The sequence below is a fragment of the Hydra viridissima genome, unplaced genomic scaffold, assembly GCF_058129835.1.
Source record: "Hydra viridissima isolate aposymbiotic clone 2 unplaced genomic scaffold, HvirCarnegie_v1 scaffold_13, whole genome shotgun sequence".
In the NCBI taxonomy this organism is placed as follows: Eukaryota; Metazoa; Cnidaria; class Hydrozoa; order Anthoathecata; family Hydridae; genus Hydra; species Hydra viridissima.
Window position 1 is genome coordinate 4,131,097 of NW_028324312.1, and position 15,878 is coordinate 4,146,974.

The window sequence follows — 15,878 nt, forward strand, 5'->3', positions numbered from 1 at the left end:
GCTTTTCAAAATATTAAAAACCATGAATACGTACGAAAGCAGAATTTTTTCGCATACAATTTTATTTCAACATTTACATATCCTTCGTCACTGTTCTAAAAACATGTCAGCCTCATATATAGTTACTGAAAACATGTCGACCTCACATATAGTCACTAAAAATAGTCACCTTCAATCATCAACTCATTTTTATCAGCAAACAAAAAAAAGAACTAGTCTTTCTTTGCAGTCAACTGAACGTACGTTTCCTAGCAATCGCATTTATATTCGTTTTTTTTCCCCAATAAGCCGATTACTCGTTCACAACGACTATTTACTAAATTCGTTAACTCGTTACTTTCAGTGTTGTTCATTAAAAAATGGTGTTTTAGATACTTTACTGTTTCGACAAAACTTTCTCTGACTTGGCCATTTACCAATAGATTCGCATTTAACAGCATGTCTAAAGTTTGAAGAAAACAGTGCACAAAATCGATTTTTGCTATGTCGAAAATCTAAAGCAAAATATTATCATGATCTTGAATACTGCTAAAAATATAATAAAAACAATATTTTATCGTTCTAAATATTTTTCTATTAGCGTTCCTTATATGAATAGCTGAGTGGTAAAAGGATAATATTCCAATTTCGTACTTTTGTAATATCCTTTTTTCTACTCAACCGTTCATATATGTATGCAAGATGTGCTCCGTTTCCAAAATGTCAAGTTAGAGCATTCTTTCACTAATTTTTCACTTTATCAACATATTTCTCGTTTTATAAATTTTTACAACTGCAAAATTAAATATAATTTGAAAACCTACAGTTTTCAGTAACTTTTAATCGTGATTATACCCCCATCTGGCTTTTATACCCCCATCTGGATTTTCTCAAAATGGTAATAGTGACGCAGTACTTTAATAATCATTTAACTCTAATCTTTTTATAAGTTTTACAAATTTATTGTTATCTTACCGTTTTGTAGTTTTCCATCGTAAAAGCAACTTTTGCAGTTGACAAAATCACAAAGAAAAGCATAAGGAGAAGGGACAACATTGTGTTGCAGCTGGTTGCTTTCACAGATAAAAATAAATTTGAGAGTTGATCGAGCTCAATATGTCTTTTTGTTAACAAAAACTTGAGCTTCGCAAGGTAACTCGCAATTTGAAACTAAAACAAAAAATAACATTAAATAAATTCTAAGCCTGATAACCAACAAAAAAAACCTTATGACAATACTATATGAGAAGTGACAAGAATGTATGAATATTCTTAAAAGCCTTCGGAGCTAATTATTGGGCCTAGAATTACGTGAGCCTAGAAGCGCAATAATGTATACAGGCATACATATATCTAAACATAATTATTAAACAAGCTATTGCTAAAAGGTCTGATAACTTATTAATTGCATTAAAGACAACTTTTTGAATTGAGAGCTGTTTCATACCATTTTATTGGCTTTTAAATTTACATTAATTTTTTTTTACATGCCAATGAGTTGCTTTTGTAAAATTGTCTTAAGTAATTTTTATGGTTTAGTATATTTATAATGGTTTAATGTAGTAATTTTATCAAATTTTAGATAATCTTAAACTTTAAAATTTTCGTCTATCAAATTTTTAAAAATTTAACAAATAATTTAACAGAAAAAAATTTATTTAATTTTATTTGATTGATAATTTAACAGAGCGCCAAAATATCTTTACCCAAAGACTTTTTTTGTTTTTTGATACTCCGCCGTAACGAAAACCCATGAGTTGACAAGTTTTTACTTAACTTTTCTGTGTTAAACCATAAGATTTTTACTTAACTTTTCTGTGTTAAACCATAAGATTTTTACCTAACTTTTCTGTGTTAAACCATAAGATTTTTACTTAACTTTTCTGTGTTAAACCATAAGATTTTTACTTAACTTTTCTGTGTTAAACCATAAGATTTTTAAACTAAACTAAAAAACTAAAAGTTAAAAAACTAAAAAACTTAAACCATAAGATTTTTATGAGGATTAACAAAAAAAAAAAAACTTAAAAAAAAAAATAAAAAAAAATTTTTTTTAGTAAATTTAGTAAAGGTCAAAATATATGCGAAATAAATTTCAAAAATAAGTTTCCAATTACCTGTAGTTATATTATAAGAAATATCTAATTGAAAATACTTATATAAAACTAATTTTAGCTTGCGATGCCTTCATTTGCTTTATGTACAGTCCCCTCATGAAATTATTGTTCATACTCATGTGGTGTAAAAGATTTTCCTTTTCGGACTTTTATTTCAATCTTTTATAGCAAGCACTAGCAAATGAAGCCTTTCGGTCAACATTTGAGCCCCGCACGGCTACAAACTTATTATTTAGACATACTTCCGCTCCTATTACTATATATTATGGAATCGGATCGGACTGATTATTTTAATCGGATCGGACTGATTATTTTACAGCGCACAAAAAAGTGAAGAAGAAATAGGAATAGGAATCATGTGACGGAAAAATCTATTCCGACAATACGTTAGTAATACGTTCATGTAATTGAATTGTTTTAGGTTTTTATCAACTTCTTGACTTTCTTTGATAGTTTAGCAAAACCGTGTTTAAAACAGTTGTGTTAACATTTGTTTTTCACAGTTGGACACAGGGGCCTCTTTAATACTAAAATCAAAATTGTTGTTAACAAAAAGATGTCTGAGCATTGAGTTGAATGAATGTACTGTAACGGAATAAATGTTAATCAAAAGTCGTCGAATGCACCTTTAGGATGAATTCTCAATTCAGAAATTCATATCTTCACAACCTACCTAATTTAACATTTAATGCTTAACTGGAACAACAAACTGAGCAAATTCACGAATAAAACCCACGAATAAGTTGTTGGGTTGGCACAAAATATGTACCAATAAAAAGTTGAAACTTAATTTGATTTTAACTATTAACAAATAACAAACCTAACAAATGCGATTTTAGCCATATAAAAGGTCTTCTAGATTATGACTATAAATAATCCCACATTACTGTGCCAGGTCTCACCGGTATTTGCACAATAAATGTATTCTAGAGGTCTCACCGGCGCACTATGCATCGCTTAGCGGAAATAGGATTTTGTACATATTTTTTAGTGATTTTTCATATTTAAACTTTTTAAGTTTTTTTTTTTGCATTTAGTTTTTAACTCTTTTTAAACTTTTGACATCTTAAGGGTTTTTTTGAGGTTTTAAAAAACTCGCATTTTTGTTAAAATCCTTTCAAAGTATATGATAAGTGTTAAATTTCTATATTATTTTTATGCGAAATTAAAATAATCATGTATTTAATTGAATGTAAAACTAGAAATAGAAAAAAAGGGTTTTGGCATAGCATTTTTTTGCTGATTTTTTGATTTCTTAAACATTGATTGATTTGAGCATGTGGTCACAGAGGTCGCCTCGTTTTTTTTTGAATAAAATATAGCTACTGCGAATTGACTTTACTGCCATGCAAAAAAATCGAGGCGACCTCTGTGACCTCATGCTTAAAAATCATTTTTACTACTATGAATTTTATTCCAAAACCGACTAAATTCTGTGAAGTAAATGAAAATTCCGTAGTTCAATAACTTCCGGTAAGTTTTTATTTGATTCAGTTTTACCATGCGATGATTATTATTAACTATCAAAATGGCTACATTCACTCTTCGTCAACTTTTAACACATACATTTCCCCCAAGGCATATATTCTTAAGGAAAAATTTTAAAGCCTGTGCAAAACTTTTGGAGTCGAAGTTTATTGCACTAAATAATGCTGGTTGTATGGTTAGTTTCAAAATTTTTCGAAGACTAGCTTTTGAGTTGATAAAAAACTTTAACAAATGTGGAAAAAAAAGCAGTTTGTTCTTCACTAAATACAAAGATTTTCTGGATAAAAAAATAGAATACAAATCATATGTCTGGTAAGTTTTTTATTACTTCTAAAATAAAATGTTATATATATATATATATATATATATATATATATATATATATATATATATATATATATATATATATATATATATATATGTAGCTTAGAAACAGATCCTGAGCAACAGATAAGGAAATATGAGGAGGGACAACTTATTTTAAAAGAGGGTGAAAAGCTGATTCAGCAGGGTAGCCTGCTCATCAAGCAGGGTGAACAAAAAATGAAGGAGAGCCAATTAATACTTGAAGGTCTTAGACTGAAGTTAAACAGGTATGTATGTGTGTGTGTGTGTGTATATATATATATATATATATATATATATATATATATATATATATATATATATATATATATATATATATATATATATAAGTTAAAAGTTGTACACACATTTTATACATGTTTTAGGAGAAATACTGTAACAATGGGAACACCTGAAGCACCGAAACCTAGAAAATCTTTTTTAGAACTTACGAGTAGGATGAAACGTAAAAGAACTGATAATCTTCAGGGAAAAGAACTGGAAGAACTTCAACATGCTGTAAAAAGGTTTGCATCTAATCCCTCTACTGCACCCAGCTCTAATTTATATGGTCCAAATTTATCATTGCATACTTTTTGCAATTTGAGACTAACAGACAGAACATGGGCTGAATTTAAAAAAATTGTTACACAAAATCATCATCTTGTTCCTCCAGGTTTAACCAAGTTAAAAGAATACAAAAAATTGACATATCCAGAGCAGGTGAAATATTCAGAAACTGAAGTAAAATGTAGTCTATTCAATATGATCAAACATCCAGTTTCTAGAGTGTTTGAGTATCTTTTGGAGGATGAAGATAATTCTATTAAATTTTTAGAACAGGAGGAACTTGATAACATATATGTTATTTGCAAAGTGGGTGGTGATGGTCAGAGTGACCAATCTGAATTTCAGAATGCAGCAACTATGAAGAGAGGTGTGGATGATTCCACTGTGTATAGTATAGTGTTTGTACTGTTGGAGATTCGAAGTGGAAAAAAGATACTATGGAAAAATTGTAATCCAAATAGTCCAGATGCAACCTGTCATCTTATGTTTTGTTTTGCCAAAGAGACTACTAGTTTTATTCAAGAGAAGTTTGAACATTTACAACATGAAATTTTGTCTTTAGAGAATATTAAGTTTACACTTCATGACAATACTTTTGTTATAAATTCAAGTTTGTCAACTATTTATACCACAATGAATGATGGTAAAACACTTAATGCTGTGGTATTAAAAATGCTTAAAAAAAATATAGCATCTCAGTGCTGTCATGTATGTCAAGCAAGTCCTAAGGAGTTTAATTTGGAAACCATTTGGAATAAAGATAAAGATGTAGACAAGAATATATTGAAACTTGGAATTTGCAGTCTTCATTTGTGGATATGCAGCATGGAGTGGGTTTTCAATACTGCTTGCAAACTTCCAGCAGTGAAACAAGGAAGAAAAATTCCAGCAAAAAGCAGCCAAGAATTTATTGAAAACAAAAAAAAATTCCAGCACTTATTCAAAATACAATTAAAAATAAGGGTATCTTTTATCAGGAAGGGAAGTGGTACATCAAACACTGGCAATGTTGCACGAAAATTCTTTAATAATCCATCTGTGACTGGAAGAATTTTAAATTTGAATACCACTATGATCAAACTATTTAGGGACCTGCTCATTGATATAAATAGTACAACCGCAAGACCGGATGTGGAAATTTTCAAGCAGAAATCTGAACGTCTGTTTGGTCTCATTTCTAATGATCAGTTTTTAAAAGCCATTCCAATGTCACAGTCTGTGCATAGAATGGTAGTTCATGGTGTTTCTTTTATTAAATATTTTAAGTATCCAATAGGTTCTTTGTCTGAGAGTGCCATTGAAGCCAGGAACAAAGCCAACAAAACTGCACGAGTAGGTCATGCACGATTAACTTCTTTTGCTGAAAATACTAGGGATACAGCTAATTATTTATTTATGACATCTGACATGTACCTATACTGTAAGAAGAACAAAATGCAAGAGGTATAAAAGCTATACTGCAACAAGATTAAGCTGATAACTGTTCTTAAGGTAAATACTGGAGAAAGCTATGTATATCTTTAAATTTAAATATTTAATGTTATCGTTTAATTTTATTAATGATACATTTTAGGTGCTGGTGGTAGCCAATCTGATATTTCTGAGATCTTTTTACATAATCAAACAGTATGTTTTTTTTATGCTTGCAAAAAAAAAAAAAAAAAAATACTAATTGTTAGAAAAGTTGAAACATAAGAATCCCAAACTTTCATGTTTGAGGAAAAATTGCATCAATTGGCCTCAAATTGACTCAATTTTGCCATATTTTTGTTTTCCTCAAAGATGTGTCTAAAGTCCTATTTCTATTTAGTGATGCATAGTGCAATTCTTGAAGGCTTGTTGTAAATATTAAATGTTGCTCCACATAAGGATTGCTGAGATACGTTTAGAGTAAAAATTTTAATTATATTTCAATTGTATCTATTTATTACAGTGAATAAAGTTTTTTCTTGAATGTATAATTATTAGAATTAGAATTTGATGATAGATAATTTCTATAATAAATAATTTATATCTTAAACTATACTATTTATTACAATAACAAAACTTTTTAAAATTTTAATGCGTGTTGTTAAATAATTTTAGGAAGATAAAGAGTAATGGTTCGTATTAAGAAAAGAAATCAAGGAAGCATCATTACACCATGCAGCTGTAGTTGATAAGCAACTTTTAATAAACGGCTATTTTCATAGCCACATATTGTTAAAAACCTATTTTAGCATCAGAACCTCTATTCTGCATTTGAGGGGAATGGAACTACTGGAGTATTTATTTTACTTTTATTTATAATAAAATACTTGTTATTTCCTTTTTTATTTAACATGAAAATATAAGTGGAGACTAAAAATGCCTGTAACCCCTAAAAAAGATAAACTGATATATCAGACTTAAATAGAGACTTAAAACTGATATATCAGTTTTAAATATCAAAAACTATCGGTTTTATATCTTTTTAATCAAAAATTGATTTAGTCCGGATAAACCAACTAAAAAACCGGAATGAAACCGGTTTTAAAAAAGACCGGACTTTTTTTATAAATATATATAAAAACAAACAATTTCTCATAATTGATGCTTTGTTAAAAAAATTACTTCAAAATGTTAAACAGTTCTCTAGTTACTTAGGTCGTTAGAAAAGTTCGTAGAACTCCCCTCTAAAAAAAAAAAAAGAAGAGTTTTTTTTAATTTTGTTTTATCAAATGTTCAAAATAATGTCCATCGTTATCTATACAAAGTTGCATCCTTTCAAGCCATTTGTCAAACGTTTTTTTATGCTCTTCTTTGGGTATACTTTGAAGTAGCTTCGTTATGCGAGTTTTTTGACTTTCGACGTCAGTATCGTCATCAAGATTTTTTTTTATCAAGTCGAATAGCCAATAATCGGATGGAGCTAAGTCTGGTGAGTATGGTGGGTGGCGAATTATTGTAATTCCAGCTTGGTTTAGACAATTTGTGACGGTTTCAGTCACATGGGGTCGAGCGTTATCATGGAGAAATTTGAAATTTTGAGTGCCTGTTTTAGGTCTTTGCTTATTTATTTCGCATATAAGAGGTTTCAAACAATTTTTTATATAATATTCGCTAGTAATGGTGTCTCCCTTTTCAACATAACCCAAATGAACAACACCTGTTGTTTTGAAGAAGATGTAGAACATGTTTTTCGGCTGAAACCTGTCGCATCTTACTATAGTTCTTGGACTTTCACCTTCACCGACCCAACTAGCGATAGCCAACTTGTGTCCAACTTGTCTCAAATAAAACCACGACTCATCCCCTGTAATAATATCACATAGTGTCCATGGACCGTTTCTGAAAAGAGCTAAATTTTCCTTACATGCCTCAACTCTATTCTTGCGATTTTGATCGGTTAACTCGTGGGGTATCCAACGTGATGTTAATTTTCTTTTTTTAAGTGCGTTGTGAATGATTTCGTTGATTGTAAAGCGATTAATCGATGTCAGGGCTTCAATTATATCATGTGTTGCATGAGGATTTTCTTCAATAATGGCTCGCACACGTTCAATATTCTCAGCTGTATACGTGGTTTGAGGGTGCCCTGAGCGAGGATCATCTTCGAGACTCTCTCTACCATCTTTAAATAAAGTAGCCCACTTGGCAACTGTACTATATTTTGGAGCTTGGTCACCATGAACTAAAACCAGCTCATCGGTTATGGCTTGTGCTGAAACTCCAAGTAGAGCACGGGTTTTAATATATGCTCGATATTCAAATTTATCCATTTTTAAATTTTTTCTTGAAAACGTATATAGTAAAATTTAAATAACTTTTTTAATAAACATTCAAAATACTTCAACAAGTACTTAAAATGTTCATAATTAAACGCAGTTTAAAATGATATATAAATATTTAATTATTTCCTGTCTCATTGTATCTTTATAGATGAAGTTCTACGAACTTTCCTAACGACCTAAGTATAAGGCTATTTCCTTTTTTTCTATCAGCGCGACGCATAGTGTGGCGTTTGCATATTTTCTAGTCATCACATCGCATCGATTTCATAATTTACAATCCCACCTAATGATAACCTTAATTTCCTTGAATTTTTTAGATCAAAAATTACATTTTTCAGACCATAGTCCTTAACTTATAAATTTAGTAAAAAATACTCTTAACTAAACTTTTTTAAATTATGACTTTAATAATTTATTGCTCTGAGCCAACATAAAGACATTATGGTAAGAAACCACATTAAGAAAAAGACCTTTCAATCAATATTAGTATAGTAAGTCAATCAAAATCACAAAAGTTTAAAAAATTCAGATTGATTATAACTATAACACAAAGACTAGGCACATGATTAAAATGATAACTCTAACTTTAGAAACTCAAATTTAGTCTAAAATTTTTTGATATCAATAATTGTAGAAAAACAATAATCAATATGAAGGTTGTTTATCAAAATGCTAGCAATATTAATTTAATAAAAATTCAGATAGATTATAACTATGACACAAAGACTAGGCACATGATTGAAATGATAACTCTAACTTTAGAAACTCAAACTTAAGTCTAAAGTTTTTTGATATCAATAATTGTAGAGAAACAGTAATCAATATGAAGGTTGTTTATCAAAATGATAGCAATATGAATGTTGTTTATCAAAATGCTAGCAATAGAGCCATTCCTTGAATCTATAGAACTGAAACTTTATTTCTGTTCTCATTTTGCTTCTCTAAAATAATTTTAATCTAACAAATGAAAGAGACTTACAACGTTGGTTTCAATGGATTCCTGCTGGAAAGGTATGTAATACCAAAGTAAGATCCTCAAAAAGGTATACAAATCCTATGAAAAGAAGCTTCAAATAAAAAAATCTTTATTATAAAAGAAATTAATAATAAAAGTCAAAGTAAAAACCCAGAAACAATTTATAAATGTGCTGTAAATATAAAGATTTAAGTAATCTTGATTTACAAAAACACACAAAATCCATAATACCTTAGATTCACTACTGCAAACAGACACCATAATTTTATCAATCAAATCTTTGTTCATAATCAAATGAAACCAAACCTCAAACACAAAACTAAGTCAAAGTGCATCAAATTGAAAATCAAAAATGAAAATAACATCTAAAAATCAACACAATATCTAAAAATTCCCACTTAGAATTTCCACGATTTTCAACCGGTATTAAAAATTCAAATTTCAACCGGTATTAAAAACCGGTATTGAACCAAACTTTTCCAATACCGAAACCGTATCAAAATACCGGTTTTTTACAGTTTTCAAAACTTTAAGCGTAGTGATGCTAGGTTCACTTAAAAAGCGACATGATGAGTGAAGCAATGAAGATTTAGTGTCGCTAATGAGATATTTGCAAAACCCCCATTCAAATATGCCACAAAATAATGATGGCTTCAAATATTCATCAAAGTCAGCAATTATTCAACATGCAAAAAATATAATCAAGCAAAACTTTACCTAAGTATAAGATAAAGTTGATGTCAAAATCACTGGATGAAGTAGTTTCTGAGGAAGCCAATAACCTAGAGACACAGTTACAACAATTTCTAGCAAAGATGGTTTCGTTCTAAGCCAAGATTAGTAGTTCTGATGCATTTTCAGAAATACTAAAAGAATTTAAACTATTTGAAGCAAGTGGAATTCGAACATCGAGTTTAAATAAGATTGATACTTCTCTTAAAATAATTCATCCTACGTCAACATCTAGCGAAGGGACGTTTTCTCATGCTGGTAACTTTTACACTAAGCTTTGAAGCCGAATGAATTTTGATATGTTAAATGCATTAATATTTTTAAAATGCTATTTTTTAAAAATATGAGTTGAACACTGCTATAATTTTTGAATAATACTAAAAAATAAGGGAGCGAAAACCCGACTAGAATGCCCGAGGGTACCCGTAGACGGACAATTTTAATAACTTTAGTTACCCGATACCCTAGCTTTCGGGTAGGGTATTACCCAATATAAACTACCCGAATATTACCCGTAGAAGTACCCGAAAATCTAAGATAACCCGGTTAAAAAATAAGATCACCCGATTTATTTACCCGAAAATTGGGTAATAAAATTACCTGCTCATCAAACAAAAATTTTTGCACGATTGAGTATTTTTGTTATCATTTTTTTTTATTGTGCTTTTTTTTAAATTTAACTTTATTTTAATTCTTTTAATATCACTTTTATTTCTATTTAATAGTTCCACCTTCTCCATGTATTAAATTTCAGCTAATTAAAAATTAATACTTACATGGAGAAGGTGGAATTAATACTCAATTCTAAAGTTGTTTTTTTTACATACATACATTCATACATGTGTATATGTGTGTATGTGTGTGTGTCTTTGTAAAGAAGCTCCTTATAATAAAGACCTTTATAAAAGTTTATTCAACAATTTATGAATAGAACTAAATTACACAGAGTTTTTTTTATTTTACAGTTTAACATGATGTATCATAAAAAAAAAAAAAAAAAAAATTAAAAGACAAAAAAAGTGGTAAAGTTAATAAAAATGCGAGCAGCTGTTGATGCAGTTCTTGATGGCCAAACAGTTTATCGTGTATCTAAGGAAAGGGTAATAAATTTAAGGACACTGAAAAGATATCTAAGGAAATGTCAATCAAACCCCAAATAAAGTCTGCAAATTTAACTTTGTTACAATCTCTCAATTCCTAATTTTTTATTTTTCTTCATTAACTCAACCCCTCTATTTTTTCAAGAGTTCATTTTAAAGGAAGCATAATAAATGGTGGTCCACCTGGATGTGTTGGGGTTTCAAATTCTTCCAGCTTGAATGTTGCAACATTTCTAGAATGGATGAAATATTTTATTCAAGATGTGAAATGTTGACCAGCAAATCCAGTGCTTTTCTTTCTTGACCATGTTGAGATTTAGCAAAAACAAAAAAACATATATATATATATGTATATGTATATATATAATTATATAAACATATATATGTTTATATGTTATATATATGCATACCCTATGCTTGCAAGGCTTGCTAGGCAGATTCTGGCTATCCCAGCCTCATCTGCTACTTCTGAAAGAGTGCTTTCAAGTGTAGGGAACATTTGCACTGTAAGGAGAACAAATTTAAGTGTTGGCAAAACGGAGCAGCTAGTGTTCCTGAAAGAGAACAGTAAATTACTGCATGAAATTTCAGATTTTAAATAACCAGGTTACTTTTCATTTTGCTAATGTTGAAATTTGAACTCCTTCAGTGCAAATATTCATAATTCAATTTTTTTGTCATTTGTAATTCAATGTAATAAATGAATTAAGTTGAAGTGTTTTGGGTATTTTTTACTTCGGGTATTTCTACGGATATCAAGTATTGGGTAATAAAAATAATCGGGTTTACCCGATTTAAAAAAAAAAAAAGGGTATTTTATAACTTTCGCGTAATTATCCAACATATTTAATTCGGGTAATAACCGAAATAACTACACGGATTCTATAAAAAATAAAATAAATTAAGCGATGAAAAAAGAAAAATAGATCTGTAAAATTTTTTCATAAACTTTTAAATAATTTGGCTAAATCTTTAAGATGTTTCTTTTAAATACCCCTTAACACTGGTATATACCGGTATTTAAATATTTTAAATGCCGAAAACCGGTATTATAATTTTCTGGTATTTTGGAAACTCTATTACCACCATTTCTTGTGTCAACAAATACTTTTTATTGAAAAAAAAAGGAAACAAAATGAAAAACTTCTTTATTCAACCAATTGGATAGAATAGAAAATATTTTTTACAAAAATGATCATAAAGTAAAAAAAACTTTAAATTAAAATTAAAAATTAAAATTAAAAAAAAAAAATACTTTGGCTGTTTAGATCTTTTTAAATGTTCATTGGTGAATAGATCAAAACTTGAGAGATCAAAACTTGAAAAATCAATGGGAGGATCTAAATTTAAAAAGTAGGAAAAATTATTTTAATTGTCATTAATGTAGCCACTGTTGATTATTTGAAAGAGAACAAACATGATTCAGCTTTATTGAGCAAAAAATTATTAATTGAGGAAATGAAAAATGGCTAAGAACAACAAAACTAACCTATATTAAACAGCAATTTTAGTTTCTTGATCATGTAACAGATTTTGCAGCCTGAACAAAATGCTTCTCCTAATTGCATAGCTATTATTTGTAAAAGTGTGATTAATGATGGATGCATACCAACCTCATGTGCAATATTTTTAAATATAAGCAACACTCCATATGCATATTTCCCATCATGAAGAAAAAGTTCTGACAATCGTGACTCTTTAAAACATTCTGAAACTTCATGTACACCAGCCCATGGATATAATGAGACACATTTCTCAACAAGATTTACTGAACATTTTTCAAAAGCTGAAAAATTTATGTCATAATATATCTTTAAAGCTGATAAAGACATTTGGCTAAACAAGGGTTCAGAAAGCTTACAGATGCTTTCATTGATTTGAGGGATCTCCAAGTCTTTCAGATTAACAAGAATTGCTTCTGCAATTGAAATAAAAACATCCTTATCAACAGCATCATGCAATATTTCTATGTCTCCTTTATTTATAGGCTCCTCACATAAGACACAAGCTAACTCTCTTGATATCTGAAATTTTAACAAAAGTCATAAAATTAACAAAAGGTATTACTACAAGACTGTCAACTGTGCAAATATTCTTATTACTTTTAATACAGTTTAATAAAAATGTGCTATCATTCTTTAAATATGAAAAATGTTTGAATTTTTTTTCATGAATTTTAAGAACTTTTGGATTATTTTAAACTAGCGAGTAGGAAGCAGAAGATTTATTTTTGCACAATAATACTGCAGAAAGCTAATGAAATAAACTGTAAATCTAAACTAAATTTTAGTAAATTAAATGTGAATTACATTTTTACAAATTTACATGGTCACATAAATTTGCTAAAATGTAATTTAGATTTACAATAAATTATGTAATGTTTTTTTGTAAAAAATTGTAAAAGTGTTTAAGAAATTTGTTCTTACAATCTCATTTTTCTGTTTAATAAAAATAATGCAAATGACTTTCCATCAAATCTTCATAAAATTTTTCAACTCATTAATGGATTCAGAGTTCACAATATTACAGTTCACAATATCACAATATTACATCAATAAACATTAAATTTTTATCAATAAACAAGTTTTTTCTAAATTGTCAGCCCTAATGGAATAATATCAACCCAAGAATAATGTGAATGGAATCTTAAAATATTTAAGAAAAATATAGATAAAAGGTTTAAGAGAAAAAAACACAGATAAAAACAAACATTTCCCTAAAACACTAATGCAGCTGATTCTAACTTTCCCCTCGATTCTAATCTATGCTTTATACACAGGTATACACCCAGAGTTGGCAGCTCCAGAGATGATTTGAATCACATAAAATAGTATGAAGAAAAGAAAATATTTTGTACTAGGAGCCAATGATATTACTGTGGTATAACTGCAAAATCATTTTGGTGTGGCTAATACTGAAACTGCAGTTTTTTTTAATAAGCATAATATTAAAACTGCAGGTCCTCTTTTAAAGAACTGACTGGTTTATACTCAAGTCTTTCAAAAAAAAACCCAAAAAAAGGCTCACAACAGCCAACAAAATTTTTACTTGTTTTTACAAAAACAACTGACTATAAGTTATGCTTACAATGATAAGCAACACTTCCTCCTGCATAAAAATGAGACCTCAAAGCTTGGAGCTGATATAGATAACCACATATATTACGGCTGATAAAAAGACTGCTGATATAGATAAGCACATATATTACGGCTGATAAAGAGACTGCTGATATAGAGACTGGTCGAATAAAATAAGAAGCTCATTCCTATAACCTTTGGAAATTACCAGGAAGCAGTTATGCAATTCAGCTATCTCAGCAACAGTAGAAAAAGTTTTAACTGATAACAGTCACTGACCAGAAAAATTAAGCTTGGTGTTGATAAGAAAAAGATTCTCTGAATTTCTACTCATTTTTTTCCAGTTTAAACATGTTCTTAGAGCAATTTTAAAAAAGTAATACTCTGTAAATAAATATTTTAATTCTAGTCTTTTCTTTTTAACTATTTTTTTATTTCTTTTAAAACATCACTGTTACTTGCAATAATGTCAGTGTTATTTCTATGTATAGCAGTTTTACTATTTTATAGAACAGAGTTCTATTTAAAGATTGCAAATTTTCTATTTAATACTGAAACATTGAAACTCTAGTAAAAATTTAAAAAAGTTAAAACTGCTGACCATTTTCTTGCATTTTTTTTATTAAAAGAAAATGTTTATACTTCCATACTTTTTAAAATTCTATGCAAAAGTAATAACAATATTGCATATACCTCAAGCTAAAAGTAAAGTAACCATTTATAAAAAGATTTTTCAGTAAGTCTTGAGTCATACACTGGAAAGTACAGTACTCATTCATTTTGATAGTGATAAGCATATATACTTTAAATGCAGAAAGATTCTGAAAACAAAAATTTACTTGAAAAAAATGTTCTTTATAATATTCTTCCTGGGAAATTCCAAACTCTTCGAGAAGAAAATGATCAATCCCATCCATATTTGAACTGATCATTGAGCGAAGTTTATCCTAAATAAATTCTGTAACTTATTTTAAATTACAGAAGTAAATTTCACATATATGAAAGATGCATAATTATATGAAAGATGCATAATTATATGAAAGATGCATAATAGTTACAGCAACATAGAAGTACAGTTTTCCTGCAGAGTGAAATGAAAAAGACAGAGTGATCATCACATTCAACAGACCATTTACAAGCAAATCTAAAAAATAACAAAATTGAACATTTACAAGCAAATCTAAAAAAAAACAAGATTGAACATTTAGAGTCAATTAGCAGTCTGTTGTGAACAAAATGTACTAAATAACCCATGAACACCTCTTGAAAGAATTACTGGAATCTTGCAACATAATGAAATGAATCTTGCAACAAGTCGCAATTGTATCATATTTTCTGATGTCTAAAAAGGAACCTCTAAACTCTTTAAAATATTTTAAAATAAGACAAAAATCAAAAAAACATATAAACAATAAAACTAAAAAACATAAAATTAACAAATCAAAAATTTTGTAAAACTATAAAATTAAAAAAAAAACTTAAGTCATTTTAGATAATACCTGACACTGAAGCCATTTATCTAATGTGACAAAAAATTCTAGTAAATCCTTTTCACATTCATTCAAATCACCCAGTATTGTGGTTTCACTACCAAATTGGTAAAGTAATGTATTAGAGTTTTTTTGAATCTGATTAACCCACTGTTCAAGAACCTTCAGCCACTTTTCAAGCTTTACCTCTATTTTCTCCATTCTAAAGAAATAAAAAGTTATACATATAAACAAAATAACTTAAAGAGATTA

The 15,878-nt window shown here is 28.8% G+C and overlaps 2 protein-coding genes and 1 long non-coding RNA gene across 7 annotated transcripts; 2 read left to right on the top strand and 1 right to left on the bottom strand.

Moving 5' to 3' along the window:
* Positions 1-31: 31 nt before the first annotated feature.
* Positions 32-15,828, bottom strand: LOC145195118 (uncharacterized). Of its 5 annotated transcripts, none has more exons than XR_016446162.1 (10): positions 15,636-15,828; positions 15,397-15,478; positions 15,195-15,280; positions 14,976-15,094; positions 12,549-13,083; positions 12,315-12,399; positions 9,459-9,533; positions 9,231-9,305; positions 955-1,149; positions 32-494 (listed from the first exon to the last, which is right to left on the bottom strand). XR_016446162.1 is itself a non-coding variant. In XM_090070222.1 (8 exons), exons 2-8 carry the CDS (start codon positions 15,066-15,068, stop codon positions 249-251), a joined length of 1,317 nt encoding a protein of 438 aa, XP_089926348.1. In that variant the 5' UTR covers positions 15,069-15,094; positions 15,195-15,280; the 3' UTR covers positions 32-248. The 5 variants fall into 5 exon arrangements, 2 of the variants coding, with proteins under 2 accessions (XP_089926348.1, XP_089926349.1); XR_016446163.1 differs by lacking the exon at positions 9,459-9,533 and having other exon boundaries at positions 32-442; positions 12,549-12,845; positions 12,921-13,083; positions 15,636-15,767; XR_016446161.1 differs by lacking the exons at positions 9,231-9,305; positions 9,459-9,533.
* LOC149880120 (uncharacterized) lies at positions 4,389-5,956 on the top strand. The gene has a single exon (XM_090070221.1). The coding sequence runs from the start codon at positions 4,389-4,391 to the stop codon at positions 5,946-5,948; it is 1,560 nt and encodes a 519-aa protein (XP_089926347.1). The 3' UTR covers positions 5,949-5,956.
* Positions 6,068-6,662, top strand: LOC149880121 (uncharacterized). The gene is made up of 3 exons (XR_016446164.1): positions 6,068-6,125; positions 6,310-6,389; positions 6,585-6,662. It is a non-coding gene; the product is annotated as an uncharacterized LOC149880121 (long non-coding RNA).
* Positions 15,829-15,878: the final 50 nt, after the last annotated feature.